Source organism: Volvox carteri (assembly GCF_000143455.1).
Source record: "Volvox carteri f. nagariensis unplaced genomic scaffold VOLCAscaffold_87, whole genome shotgun sequence".
Lineage (NCBI taxonomy): Eukaryota > Viridiplantae > Chlorophyta > Chlorophyceae > Chlamydomonadales > Volvocaceae > Volvox > Volvox carteri.
In genome coordinates, this window is record NW_003307630.1 from 257,602 (window position 1) to 270,964 (window position 13,363).

Sequence of the window (13,363 nt, forward strand, 5' to 3'; positions counted from 1 at the left end):
CAGCGGTATGACCGGATGCAGGAACACAGCCGCCAGCGGCTCTAGGGCGCTCAGCCCCACGACCATCTCCTCGCACGCCGCCGGACTGGCTCGACGAAGAAGCTGGTTGAGTGCGGCAACACAGGAGGCCTTGGCCATGGGGTGGGCGTGGCGTGTACGGAGAACCTTTTGTGTTTTTGTTTGTTTCACGGGTTTGGGGGGGGGGAAGCGGGGGAAGAGCGGCAGGGAGGTGAGAAGCGCGGAAACGAAGAGCTGGAGTGAAAATGGAGTGTGCGTGTGTTGTGTGGAAGGGGGGGACGAGGGGGAGTTTGAGGGGGCGAGGAGGGGCGAAATCAAAACACGCACAGAAATACTCGGCACCTGGAAACCCTACACAGCGGCCGAGCTTCCGATCCAGCTAAGGCCACCAAACCCCCTTTCCCCGGTACTCCGGGTTGGCCGTGTGTGTGTGCTCGTCCAACGGTTCGCCGCGGCCCCCAAAACACATACACACACAGTCATCCCCCCTTTTCCCCCCACACCCTCGCTAGTCCCGCAACCTCTTCCACCTCCCCGCACACATGTACACACATACACACAGGCACACATACACATATACATACACACGTACACACAGGCACACACAATCCCTCCCCCCCCCCTCATCTCCAAAAAGCCCCCTCCTACCTTGACCATGTGTGCGGGTGCACCGGCATTCATGAGTGCCGTACAAGCCCCGTTGGCAATGTCCTGTTCAGGCGCGCAGCACATTGCTTCCATCACAGCGGCCGCGTCGTAGCAGGCGGAGCGACCTCCCAGCTGACTCATATCCTGTACGGAAGTGGTAATGGTGGTGGGGTTGGTGGTGGTGGTGGTGGTGGTGGTGGTGGTGGTGGTGTTGGTGGTGTTGGTGGTAGAAGTAGGGGGTTGAATGGGGGTGAGGGGGGGATGTGCGTGTGTGTTTTTGCGTGATGAAAGGTAGCCCCCGGGAGGAGGGGTAGCTATGGAAAAAAAGGGGAACGAAGGCAACCTGTGAAACACGTTTCCCAATGTACGGCACACGTCACGTGGGGCCGACAAAAGCACTATACAAAGACGTAAGTACGGACGCACCGTGAGATCCAGACACGTCACCAGGGGTCTCCAGTCCCAATCCGCCCGCATGAGCCGCCACAGCCGGGGCCGGGAGTCCTGCTCACGAGACACTACTCGGAGGAGCGCTGTTGGGGGGTGAGGGGGGAAACAGAGAGAGAGCAGTTGAGCAGGGGGGAGAGGAGGGGTGGGGGGGTGGGAAGAGGAGTCGTTGAGCAGGGGGGAGAAGAGGGGGGAAAGAAGAGGGGAGGGGAAAGACGAACCACGAACGAGTGAAGCTGCTGTCAAGGAGGGGAGGGGAGGGAAACGCAATATGTGTGTGCAAAAGGTCCAAGACACACACACATACATACACACACACACACAAAAGAGTGGTAATGACGTCCGGCGCACCAAAAGAGAGAGAGACGGGGAAGTGGGAAGGGTAAAGAGATTTAATAAAGAGATTTATTAAAGGGATTTAATAAAGGGACTTAATAAAAACCACTAAAAAACCCTACAGTATAGACACATATGCAAAATGTTGAAGCGCTCACCACACGACGCCGCCCTCAGACTCGCGCTCTCGTCCGACAAGGCCGCCAGGACGTGCGGCAGGGGTGCGGGTTTCGTGTCCAGCATTACCCCCCGCTGCAGGGGGTTGTCCCCGGTCATCGCCACGAGAATACCCAGAGCGGGGGTCATGTCGGGGACCTTGCCGCTGGCCAGGATCTTCACCGAAGTCTGTATGTATGTATGTATGTATGTATGTACGTATGTACGTATGTACGAGGCAGTGGGTGCGTGCGGGTTGGGCGTTATATTGCATATTCTGCACCAGAAGTCAAGGTTCGAAGAAAACCACCGGCCGGAGTCCGCTCAGAAGGGGGGGGAGAGGGGGGAAAGACGAACCACGAACGAGTGAAGCTGCTGCCAAGGAAAGAGTGTACCAGACGTAGAACTGACCGAAAGGCGTCCGCTCAGAAGGGGGGGGAGAGGGGGGAGGGGAGACTACGAACTATTGGAGATGAGCCACGAACGAGCCACGGAGAGCCCACCAAGGATTTTTCTCTAATAAGATTTCGTTTCTCAGAAAGTTGAAATTCCCGAAGGTTTAAGCGCTCAAGGAACGTTCTTTAGAGGAACAAAAACAAAAATAACTTTTGCGCATTTAAAAATAGCTCTTGTTACGCTCCTGGTTTCCTGCCCGGCTTTTTCGGGGGGGGGGAAAAATGCTACTTTCCCCCCTGCCACAAAAAGCCATACAGGCCCTCCGAAAGGCGCTCCGTGTGGCGCGGTATGCTGGAGATGGCCGGTGACGGAGGTGGCCCCTTCCCTCCATGTGTGCATTTGCACAACAGGCTTTAGTGCGCCCTCGCAGTGCTCAACGGCAACACACACCCCCCCCCCCCACACACACACACACCAGTGCGGTGCAGGACGGGACCCCCTTTTCCCCCCCACACACACACATCCTCCTCCTCCCAACCCTTTTAGCCCCCCCTTAGCATGACACCGTAGTACGTAGCCGTGCTACAAGCGTACAATCCGTACAGTGTCGTACCTCCACAACGCCGTACTTGACCGCCTCGTCACGCTTCGCCTTGGCTACTTTATTCGAGGGGAACAGCAGCTGCCAAATGAACATACCGGCCTGGGGGGTTCAGACACGGGAGCGGGGGTGAGGGTGTGTGTGTGTATGAGTGTAGTAGATAAGCGGTGTCGACAGGAACGAGTATTGATAAGAAGGACAACACGACGTTTAGAAACTTCGTGGGCTTCGTGGAGAGAGAAATACGTCGTATGCAAGGAAGACAGATAAGATCTGGCGGCGCCCAAGGTCAGAAAGTAAAAGTGGTCTGAGGGGGGGGAAAAAGACGAACCACAAACGAGTGAAGCTGCTGCCAGGGCAAGAGTGTACCAGACGTAGAACCCCCCCCTGCGGGGTGTATGCTAAACACTGTGCCGGCATAGAAACTTGGTAACCCGCTGTAACAACAACAACAAAAACCGTCAAGAGGTATTTGCGGAGGGACCCAGAGCGCAAAGGCCCGTTGGTGAGGGGCCGAGTGCGTAGCGTGAGGCGCTGTAAACTGTGTGTGTGTGTGTGTGCCTGTGTGTGTGCCTGTGTGTGTGTGGGGGGGGTTGAGACAATTCATGTCGGGTGGCAGCAGAGGAGAGCAGCGCAGTGCAGAGACCAGCGCAGCGCAGCAACGGGAAGGAGAGGTGTTTAAAAACCCTCTGGAGGCGGAGACAACACGTGGAGACACGTGCAAGTCTACAGGATGGTGATTTGAGGAAAGTGCTAGGGCGGGAGGGGAAAAGCAAGGCAAGCAAGGCAAAAGGGAATGTATTATTGGTGGTGATCGTTTCGAGGCCATAAGCGTGACGAGCAGCAAGGTCGTGTTGGCATACGTGTGGGATGGTGGCGGTGGTGGCGATGGCGGTGGTGGCGGTCAGGGATGTGAAGTGAGGGTTGGTCATGTGCCGTGGAAAAGCGGGGAAGAAGCCCTCGTGTATGTGTGAGACCGCTATAGTGCTGATGATGTAAACTTGACAACTGCAAGATAAAACGCGCGGGCGCTACATGCCACCAGCCTTCATATGAGATGTACCGTCGGAGGTGCGGGCCGGAAGCTTTCGACGGACATGCGGCTGCGCATATGTGCAAAGCGAGGTCCGATTTTGCATGATGGATGCCGCAGACTCCTGAGCCTTAGCGGATTGAGAATGTGATACGTTGCGCTGGATGATAACCTGTGCACCACGCTTCTGCTAATGTTCCGCCTCTTCACACACCTGGGTCCGTGTGATGTTCGGTGGCGGTGCTTGGCCCTCCTTTAGTTTTGTATCCTTGATTTCTCCACTGTAGAATTCTGAGAGCTGCACGCCAGCAAAGCCGGTGAGGGGCCACATTGGTTGCATTCACCGGCTAGCTGTAATTGCGTAGAACCCTTTAACTAACCTTTTGAAGGTTTTGGCTGAGCTCCCAGAGCCCATCAGACATCCAGGCAGGCTTGTTCCCCTTCTTCCCTTTTTTGCCCCCTTTCTTCTTTCCATCCTTCTTCGGAGCCATAAGTTCGGCAAATTCTACTAAGCAGGTAAGTCACTAATCAAATTATTACGATATGTTATAATTTTGGTAAAAGCTGAGTTATTCGAAGCCTGTCACGACATGCATCGTTCAACTTCACCACGTTGTGGCATCATCGTAGAGAAAACGGGTCACAGAATAACCTTCTGGAAAGGAGTTATGTTGAATTGGTGCAATTTGCGCTGCATGGGAAGCTACGCCGTACTAACGGTCATAATAATCGTTCATGCATTTACGCACCTTCAGGTTACAAAAAAGCGCACCTGTCGTACACACCAAAAGACTTCATTGATGCCGCCTTGCTAAAATCTAGCAGGAATTTATACCTTTGGATGCTCGGAAGGCGCTCCCAAGCACAATATAAATAGCTGCTTGCAAGAGGCGCATAACCCCAACAATCTGTAAAAATCACGATCCAACCGTTCCTCACCTTGCGATGGGTGGCAAGAACGGCGTACCCGAACTTGTGTCGCTGAGCGTCTCAGCCTGGAGCCTAAAGGTAAGCTGTAGGCGTGTAGGAAGCTCTGCGAACCTAATGGCCTGTGTAGGATGCACGCTTGCCACAGCGTCAATTCTTCTCCTAATCAATCAATCGGGGACCAGGCATTAAGGTTTCGTAACTGTCCCGGCCGTGCTTTTTACCGTCAGCAGAGGCCAGCTATTTGAACTTGCTTTGCCTCGCCATTCCATGACATCTTTCACCGTGGACATCAGCCTTTTTTATATTCCTGAACGCGAACTAATTGCGCCTTCTCTCCGGATGCCATGATGATGGGAAGTTTACTACCAATGGCGAGAGCGCTCAATTCCCGCAGCAGGCAGTCGACAGTCCTCAAGCTCCCCAGCGCTTGCAAATACAACCGCCAAGATGCCGACTTGGTTGTTGATGTCCTTTGATGCTAAGCTTAACAGTATTTGATTTACGGTCATCAACACATAGCACATGAACCATCGCCCTACCTACACCGAAGGTAGTAGCGATGGCATCGCTACTACCTTGCACACACGCACACACACATAATACGCTTTACGCGCAGGCTCGCTTCGCCTTGAAGTACCACTGTATTAAGTACCGTACAACGCCGTACTTGCCGCTGTTTGGCGAGTTTATGCTGCGGCTGCGGCTGTGGGAATGGCGTCGCAAGCTGACAGTGCCCGTGATGTTCACGCCAAACGACGGCGTGCTGATGCAATCGTACGACATCGCGCAATGGGCAGATCGTCATAGCGCCAGGCCAGATGCCGTACGGTTGTTTCCTGAAGGCAAGGAGGCGGAAGTCAGCAGGTAGGTAGGAAAGGGGTAAGGAGGGACGAATTCACGGAAGTCGCCGCCGTCACTGTCACCGTCACCGTCACCGCGCAGTCGGCGGAGACCTTACGAAGGACCTCCGAGGCTGAGACTGTATGCCATGGGGCGGCGTATCTCGCGATTCTGACATCCGCCGATCTGCACTTTTCTGTTCTGAAGTTGTTCTTGAAGTCATGACAAACGAGAGGCGGGTCGTCACAGCTCCACCCCCACATGGAACTTATCCCAACCTCCTCCGCCTGCTGCTCCACTCCTTTCCTTTCCTGCTCACTCCTTTCCTGCTCACTCGTCTGTGTTTCTTCTTGGCCCCCTCCCGCTTCCCCTTTTCCTGCTTCCCGAACAGATGGAACACGAAGAGTGACGTGGTCTTGTACTTCGGTCGGTCATTACTTGTAGAGGCCACTTTGGCAGACAAGGTGAGTGAGTGTGCATGTGTGTGTGTGCATGTATGTGTGTATGTGGTGGGGGTTTAACAAGAGGCAGGGGATGGGGGGGGAGATGTGGGAGGGAAGGAGGAGGGAGTATTGAGGGGAGGGTGTGAGCGGAGGGAGGGAGGGAAAGGCCTGTCCCTAGGGAGGCGCTGTTGTGTATCACGACCACAGAAAAGATAAGTACTGATCAGCGTCATGTCAGCAGATTCCGCGTCAGTACGCTGTCAGTACGATGTCAGCAGATACCGCGATGATGGTACGCGCGAGCTCCGGGATGCAACAGGCGCATGCATACATGGCTCATTGGCCCTGGAGGCCCCCCAGGCCTGCAATCAGGGAAAGGTGTGGCAGGGGAGGTGAGGAGGGGCGCCGGGAGGCGGTCCCAACTCAACTCAACCCCACAGTTAACCGCACACCTCCCAAACCCCCCGACTCCTCCTGCCCCGCCCTGCCTTCCCGTACGTGTACGAACACAGGCCGCGTTAAGGCAGTTGGTGCCTTCAGGACTTCGCTGGCTGGGTCCCCTGGGGCTGGTGTTGGTGACTGCCATTGCCAGGAGGCTTCAGAACAAGTACCGGGCAGAGGCGAGCAGCACATGCCTGGATAAGGTGGGTTGGGCCACTTTCAAATTTTTCAAAAAGTTTAGAAAAATTCAGGATGAAAAGGTAAATTTAGGAAGATTTCGGAAGATTTTAAAGATTCAAAAAGGTTCGAAAGAAAGATTTCCTGATGTTTTGGTTCTGTAGAAGAAAGAGGGCAGGGTCTCAGAGGTCAGGGTGCGGGGCTACGGACGGCAGGTATATGACTGTTGCTGCTGCTGCTGCTGAGTGTGTGTGTGTGTGTGTGTGTGTGTGTGTCTGTGTGTGTGACTGTGTGTGTGTGCCTGACGGTAGGAAGGTGTCTGCCCTATGTACCTCTCAAGGTGGTTATAGATAGGTCGCATGCGGTTGTTGGTTGGGCGAGCGGTTGGAGCTCCACAACGAACCCCGCTGGCCCCCTGCTGCGTGCTGCGATATGCATGTACATACATACCTACATACACATTCGCCCATACGCTTGTTTAGGCGCTGGAGGTTCTTCGTGAGGCCCAGTCGGTGCTCCGGACCCATGGGTCAGTGGGCGCTGACGGCGAGCGGCACTTGGTGGCAGGGGAGCTGAGCTACGCGGACTTTGCCATGGCGGTAGCAGTGTCGGTGAGAGCGAGCCAGCGAGCCATGCGCGAGAAGGGACGCGCGCGCGTGGGAATGGGAATCGGATTGCATTCATTCATTCATTCCCATATGGGATGTTGCCAGATGCATCATATGGGCGGGTTGCTTGCATCCGCATGTATGCACATATATACTTGGCTAGTAAGAAGATGCTAATAATAAACCAACGCCACAAGAACGAAGCGCCAAACAGTTAACAAATCAAGAATGTTTACGGTTGATGGCTAACAAGTGAATGTAGGTAAAACCCTTAAACCCTATTTATCTAATCTATTCGAGTGGTCCTGCGGGCCTCCCTGGCACGTGCATGCCTGCCTGCCTGCCTGCAGGCGCTCAAGCCACTGGGACCGCCGTACGCCACGGGTGCCAGGCCGCAGATCAAGGAACTGCAGGTGTGCGTGTAGACATGCGTTCCGCACTATTGCGGTGGGGGGGGAGGGTGGCCTGAGCTATAAACTTGTGCATGTGATGATGCATGGACATAGAGGAGTTGTGCATGCATGCACGCATGAATGCCCCCCCTTACATATCGTCCCCAGCCTGTCTCGCGTAATGCGCATAATGTGCTGTACTGCTGATCTATTGCTTCGCTCTTCCTAATAACTGCCCTGCTGCTTGTTTATGTTACAAGTTCCGCACTAATGCGGTGGGAAGGGTGGCCGTTCCGTAAAAAACGCCTGAGAGGGGCCGCCCCCATATGCATGGACGATCAATAGCCGTTATAGTGGCGCCGAGTGGGGATCGTGTCGCATCCTCTTTATCTCCCGCTCACCTTGGAATCTTCTGTGATTTGGTCTCCGCTTGTTTATGTGTGTGCGTGTGCGTGTGTGACGCACCTTTGCATGCACTGCTGCATATGTTGAACTATCCATTATTATTATAGTATAGTCCCCGTGCCCTATATGTAAAATAACAACCAGCGTGCTGCTGCCGCCGCTCTTAGTTTTGCTTGCTCTTCATGCACCCCTGCTTTCCCGCCTAATGCGCGTGCGTGCATGTACGACACATTGATTTGCCGCCGTCATTCCGACGACCTACGTACGGCTGCTGTACATGTGCCCTTTGGACGAGCAGCCGTACCAGGAGGAGTTTGCGGACCTGATTGCCTGGCGCGATGCGCTCTTTTCAAAGTACTTCCCTCTTGACACCCAGCAGCGGACGAAGAGCAAGGCCAACTAACCGATGACCGAGGCGCATGTATGCATACTTGTGTACATAGCATCCATGCATTCTGTAATGCGGAACTTATGCATGCATGAATGAATGCATATCGAGAGCTCTCAGTATTTTTTTGTGTAGATATTGCAGTAGTACCACCCCATTAATGAGTGGTGGTTCATTTCTGTTTTATTGGTGGTGATGATGGCGATGGTGATGTTGGCACAGCGCAAACTTGCAAGTTGGGCACAGCACAACTTTAGGGATGAGTGCACCAAGTGCATCGCGAAGCAAATGCTGGGAAGGCGCTCGCTGTAAAGGTGGAGGTGGAACAAGATGGCTTATTAGTCTTTTGGCAAGCCCGTCTGGGGCTGTGGGCTGGCAGGTTGTCCGCGATGGATGTTGTCCGCATGTCTTATAGGTCAAAGATTCGTTTTTTGTTGCCTGTTTGCGATCACATCCGGTTCTCTGTGATCACAAATGTTCCGGCCTGACGAGTTTCATGCTTTGAGGAACGGGACGTCTGTAAGTTGAGGAGTGCCTAAAGACCTACTATTTTAGACGAGTATCGTACAGCGGTAAGCGTCAGTCAGTAAAATTTTTGATATATGCGACCTATATGCGACACGCACCCTTTTGTGATAAGTACACGGGCACTTGCATGGCCGGGGATAATCCTACAGGCCTAGGGTAGGGTCCCCCTGACGTGCTTCACGCAGCTGCAGGGCCCACACCGCCGGGCCCGCACCAAAACGTTACAGGCGTCTGCTACCTGCTGCTGCAGGTTGCAGTTTCGCCTATCTAATTATGTAATAAGTATGTACCTGCCTGCTCCAGGCCTTTGGACTTCAAGCCACTCTCACACAACGCAACATTTGTAGTAATTTTGAGCTTCAGTTATTGCAGGATAATAATCGGGAGCTCATGCTTTCATGTGTTACTTGTTTATCTTGAATGGGGCAAGCTTAAGGCAATTCAAGGCTTGAATGGTAATGTATTATTGACCGCGTGACGTGCTTAGCTCGCGATCGGTGGATCCTGTAACTGAGTGAATGTCGCGAGAGCTGCAGGCAACACACAACAACGACGAGCGTTCGCGAAAGGCACACACGTGCATATGGAGGCATCTGGTCATCCTGCGAATAATAAATAATACCTGCGCTGCTGATGAGCTAACACCTAATTGCAGGAAATTATAACATTGTTGTCAGCTGACTTGTTCTTTTGCTTGCCTGATGAATCGCTAACACCGCTCAAACACGACGGCGCAGCAGCCAGCAGCAGGCGGAAATACATATGAATGAATTACATGAAATGTATCATACTATGAAACCTTAGCCAGAAAGCGTAACTTGCTACGCACATGAACCTCGCTCCACAAGCCGTCGAACCTGTTGCCTGTTACAATTGGAAGATGAAACGGTGCCGTTTCATCTTCCGATTCGCTGGGGTCGCGAACACCGGTGTTCCGACTCCACCGGCCCCGGGACCGCTGGAGTATTGAACCGGAGGTATACATCCGGTTCAATACTTTACATTAAAGCTGATCTACTTATTATCTACTTATTATAATACAACTGATAATGTGTTTTATACTGTGCACGTAGGTGCGCGGGAAGTGAAGTAACCTAGTATATATATACTGTATATACATATACGCATATATATGTGTGTATGTGTGTGTATGTTTGCAAATAAAAACTCGCGAAGCCTGGCTGCCTATGTCCCGTATGCTCCTGAAGCTTCATCATCGTCAGGCAGGAGCTGAAGATATCGATCGATCCCATTTAATCTTTGCCCAAGGAAGGTTTGTTCTCGCATCGTCCTGCTTCATACATTCATCAATATCTAGACTGCTGAAAGGAGCTCGCAAGCCTAACTAAGGAGCAGCAGCAGTAATAATAATAATAATAATAATAATCACAGCCACAGCGGCCACAGCTGGACGAGTTCCACGCAGCAGGTGTAGCTATAGGGCAGCCACGTTTATCAACCCTACTTAATGGGTGGCTGTCTTGGGCATACATACATTCATACATACATACCTATATACACACATACATACATAAATACATGCAGCCAGCTGAAACGTCACAGAAGAGTGGATGACAATGATCATATGGCACGGCTGCCTACCACTTCTTTCGCTGCTGCAAATCCAGCGGCACATACTGCTACCCTTGCAAGTAGAGCTCCTGTGCTGCATCACTCCCACCCCGCCGGCAGTACTACTACTAGTAGTATTGACCCGTCTTATCGCAGTCAACGCGCAAGGTGAATATATGCGTGCATCATGCATGTCCTTAAGCTTGCTTCGGTTACTTCGGCAAATAGCAAGCAAGGGCATCAGTTTATGGTAGCCGTCTGTTACCTTAGACGTTTCAGCGGAAGTCTTGGGTAGCGAGGCCGAGGAAGGGTGTGTGTGTGGCTTAGCGTAAGGAGCGGTAAGAAAAGCTAGACTTCGGAGATTATTTCAAGAACGGTAATAGCACGGGCTTGAACCCTGAACATTTATATAGTGGCATGAATGTGTCTGGCCGAAGCACTTTACCTGGGTGGCTGGATACCGTAACCGAAAGTCAGTTCGTACAATAAACGAGTACGGTTCGTAATTACGGGACCGTACCGTTACTGTGATTAAGCTTTAATAGCTTAATATATTCTAAGGTAAATGTAGCTTGCTACACAGTTTAACTTACAGCTAGCTAGGTACACCTATTCACTCCAGTTACATACATATCGCACATTTTTTCTGAGCAATGACCCCATGACCCCATGGCTACCTAATGATGAGCTCCCAGCTTCCACCCGCCCATCGTGTCCTCCATCCCCTCGCTCCAGGACCACCACTTCCGTCATCGCCACCACCCCCTCCCCCCCCACCCTTCAACAACATCGCCATCGGGAAGACCGTATACGCATCATCCCAGTTTTCCAGCCAATACGATCCCGTCAATGCCATTGATGGAATCATTCCTTCAGCGGGCAGCAACAGCAGCACCTTCATCAGCGCAAGCGGTACGAGCGAATGGCTAGCGATCGACTTTGGTGAAGCGATGACCATCTCCAGTATAGCTCTATACCACCGCACAGACTGCTGCGCCCATGAGGTTGTGAATGCTGAGTTCAGGCTTGGAGGTGCCGCCGTTATCCCATCGGATGCGACCAGATACATCAATAATTACCGTCTCGATAATGCATCATCCGGACCTGGCACGACTGGCGGCGTAATCCTCCTTAACCTCAACCCGCCTAGGACCGGTCGCATTCTTATGGTTCGGAACAACAACTTCGACCCAAGCCCATATGTAAGGTTGGCGATGGCGGAGCTGCAGGTTTACGGCATGCCGGCAGGTGATGATCATGATTGACGATATTATTGCTATTCATCGGTTGAGGACACGATAATGCGTTGATTGGCTGCTGGTGGTTGGGGAGTGGAGAAGTTAGTGTTTAACCAGGGTTTGAGAATCTGCCGTATGCACGTGCAATGCCTAATAATAATCGTCCATGCATGCCCTTTATTTCCGGCTTTATTTCCTTTCACATAGACCCTCTGTAGTCTAAAGAGTGCCATGATGCATTAGACAGGGGCTTTAAATACGTAGTATATTACCATTATCATTGATGTTCATTATTATTATTATTATTATTATTATTATTATTATTATTATTATTATTATTATTATTATTATTATTATTATTATTATTATTATTATTGCCATGTTAAATATGGAAAGGCCCGAAATTAGTAAATGGTCCGTATACATAAACACGTCTGCAAAAGAGTGCCCATATGTAGATCACCTTTTTCAGGCCTATCTAATATTATACGTGCGTGGCGCGATTATTTAACCATCCTTAAACATGAATCTTTTTACAACCTATTCCATCATCGGTCCTATCTATTATACGACGGCCCCAAAACATTATTACTGAGGCAGTTCTCCGCTTACGGACGAAAGGCCCGAAAGGCTTCAACAAGTACATGGTCCATATGTATACTATACATCATGTAGAAGGTCCTCCATTCTGCAGACGACAACCCACCACACCATTCTTGCCACCTCTATATATGTTCAGCTTGCACGCTCCAGGTTCTGTACGGCGCTGGGTACGGTTTCGACTCCTCCACGCTGTCCACCAGTGACCAGCCCGACGAAGCGGCCTGCTGTCAGGCCTGCTACAGCAGCCCCACCTGCCGCTACTGGGACTATGTTCGCAGTAGCCGTGTGTGCCGCCTCAAGACCGACCAAGGGCAGTCAGGGCAGCTCATCCCTGGATTCTTCTACCCACATAAAGACCGAGTAGCGGGCGCGAAGAGGGGTATGTGCATATGTATGTACGTGTGGCGACAGTGTCTTCATTCGTTGAGGCTGATATTGGTGGCTGGGTGTAATGCCCAATGTAGTAAAGTAAATGTAAGCGTGTAATATGCATGCAGGTGTAAGCACTTTCTTCGGGTCTGTACGAATGAATATGTCGACGGATCCGAAGGCCACCGCATTCTGGTCTGATCCTTACGCTTACTGCACCGGGGGGACTTGTCCACCGGATTACGCGTGCAAGTATTTCTACAAGTCCTACTACACACCTAAGTCTATTTCCGGCGCGACTTTCCATCTGGAAGCTGACGATAATGCTACACTGTTTGTGAACAGTAATAGCCTTCTCCCAAACGCATTTGTTAGGGGACAGGCCTTCATTTCTGTCGATCTGCTGGCGGGCCACAACATCCTGGCCTTAGAAGCCTGCAACGAATTGGGCCCAAGTTGGGTATCAGGGACACTGTTCGCTCCGAACAATACTGTGCTGCTGCGTACGGACGAGACATGGGTTTGGACAGAGTCGAAACCACTGCCACTACCTCCAAGCCCGCCTAATCCTCCATCTCCTCCACCCAGCCCGCCACCGCCGCCACCACCCCAGCCCCCCACCGCCGCCATCACCCCAGCCACCGAGCCCCCCACCGCCACCATCACCCCACCCCCCCAGCCCGCCACCGCCACCATCACCCCAGCCGCCCAGGCCCCCACCGCCGCCATCACCCCAGCCACCCACGCCCCCACCACCGCCATCACCCCAGCCGCCCAGGCCCCCACCGCCGCCA

General features: G+C 52.4%; 3 protein-coding genes across 3 annotated transcripts in view; 2 read left to right on the top strand and 1 right to left on the bottom strand.

Moving 5' to 3' along the window:
* Window positions 1-4,126, bottom strand: part of VOLCADRAFT_99422 (uncharacterized protein) — a gene marked incomplete at both ends in the record, with an annotated part of 7,910 nt that extends 3,784 nt beyond the window's left edge. Inside the window, 6 exons of the mRNA XM_002958171.1 lie at window positions 667-810; window positions 1,093-1,199; window positions 1,608-1,794; window positions 2,615-2,704; window positions 3,850-3,933; window positions 4,016-4,126. Coding sequence (XP_002958217.1) covers window positions 667-810; window positions 1,093-1,199; window positions 1,608-1,794; window positions 2,615-2,704; window positions 3,850-3,933; window positions 4,016-4,126 — 723 coding nt within the window. The remainder of the gene's footprint in view (window positions 1-666; window positions 811-1,092; window positions 1,200-1,607; window positions 1,795-2,614; window positions 2,705-3,849; window positions 3,934-4,015) is intronic.
* Window positions 4,127-4,580: 454 nt separating this feature from the next.
* Window positions 4,581-8,798, top strand: VOLCADRAFT_108017 (uncharacterized protein; the record flags this gene model as incomplete). The annotated part of the gene is made up of 7 exons (XM_002958150.1): window positions 4,581-4,643; window positions 5,182-5,429; window positions 5,797-5,869; window positions 6,361-6,492; window positions 6,949-7,077; window positions 7,425-7,487; window positions 8,170-8,798. 7 exons carry the CDS (start codon window positions 4,581-4,583, stop codon window positions 8,272-8,274), a joined length of 813 nt encoding a protein of 270 aa, XP_002958196.1. The 3' UTR covers window positions 8,275-8,798.
* A 1,574-nt stretch (window positions 8,799-10,372) lies between these two features.
* The window catches only part of VOLCADRAFT_99424 (uncharacterized protein), a gene marked incomplete at both ends in the record, with an annotated part of 8,010 nt that continues 5,019 nt past the window's right edge, over window positions 10,373-13,363 (top strand). The window contains 4 exons of the mRNA XM_002958151.1: window positions 10,373-10,439; window positions 10,480-10,527; window positions 11,095-11,607; window positions 12,337-12,579. Coding sequence (XP_002958197.1) covers window positions 10,373-10,439; window positions 10,480-10,527; window positions 11,095-11,607; window positions 12,337-12,579 — 871 coding nt within the window. The remainder of the gene's footprint in view (window positions 10,440-10,479; window positions 10,528-11,094; window positions 11,608-12,336; window positions 12,580-13,363) is intronic.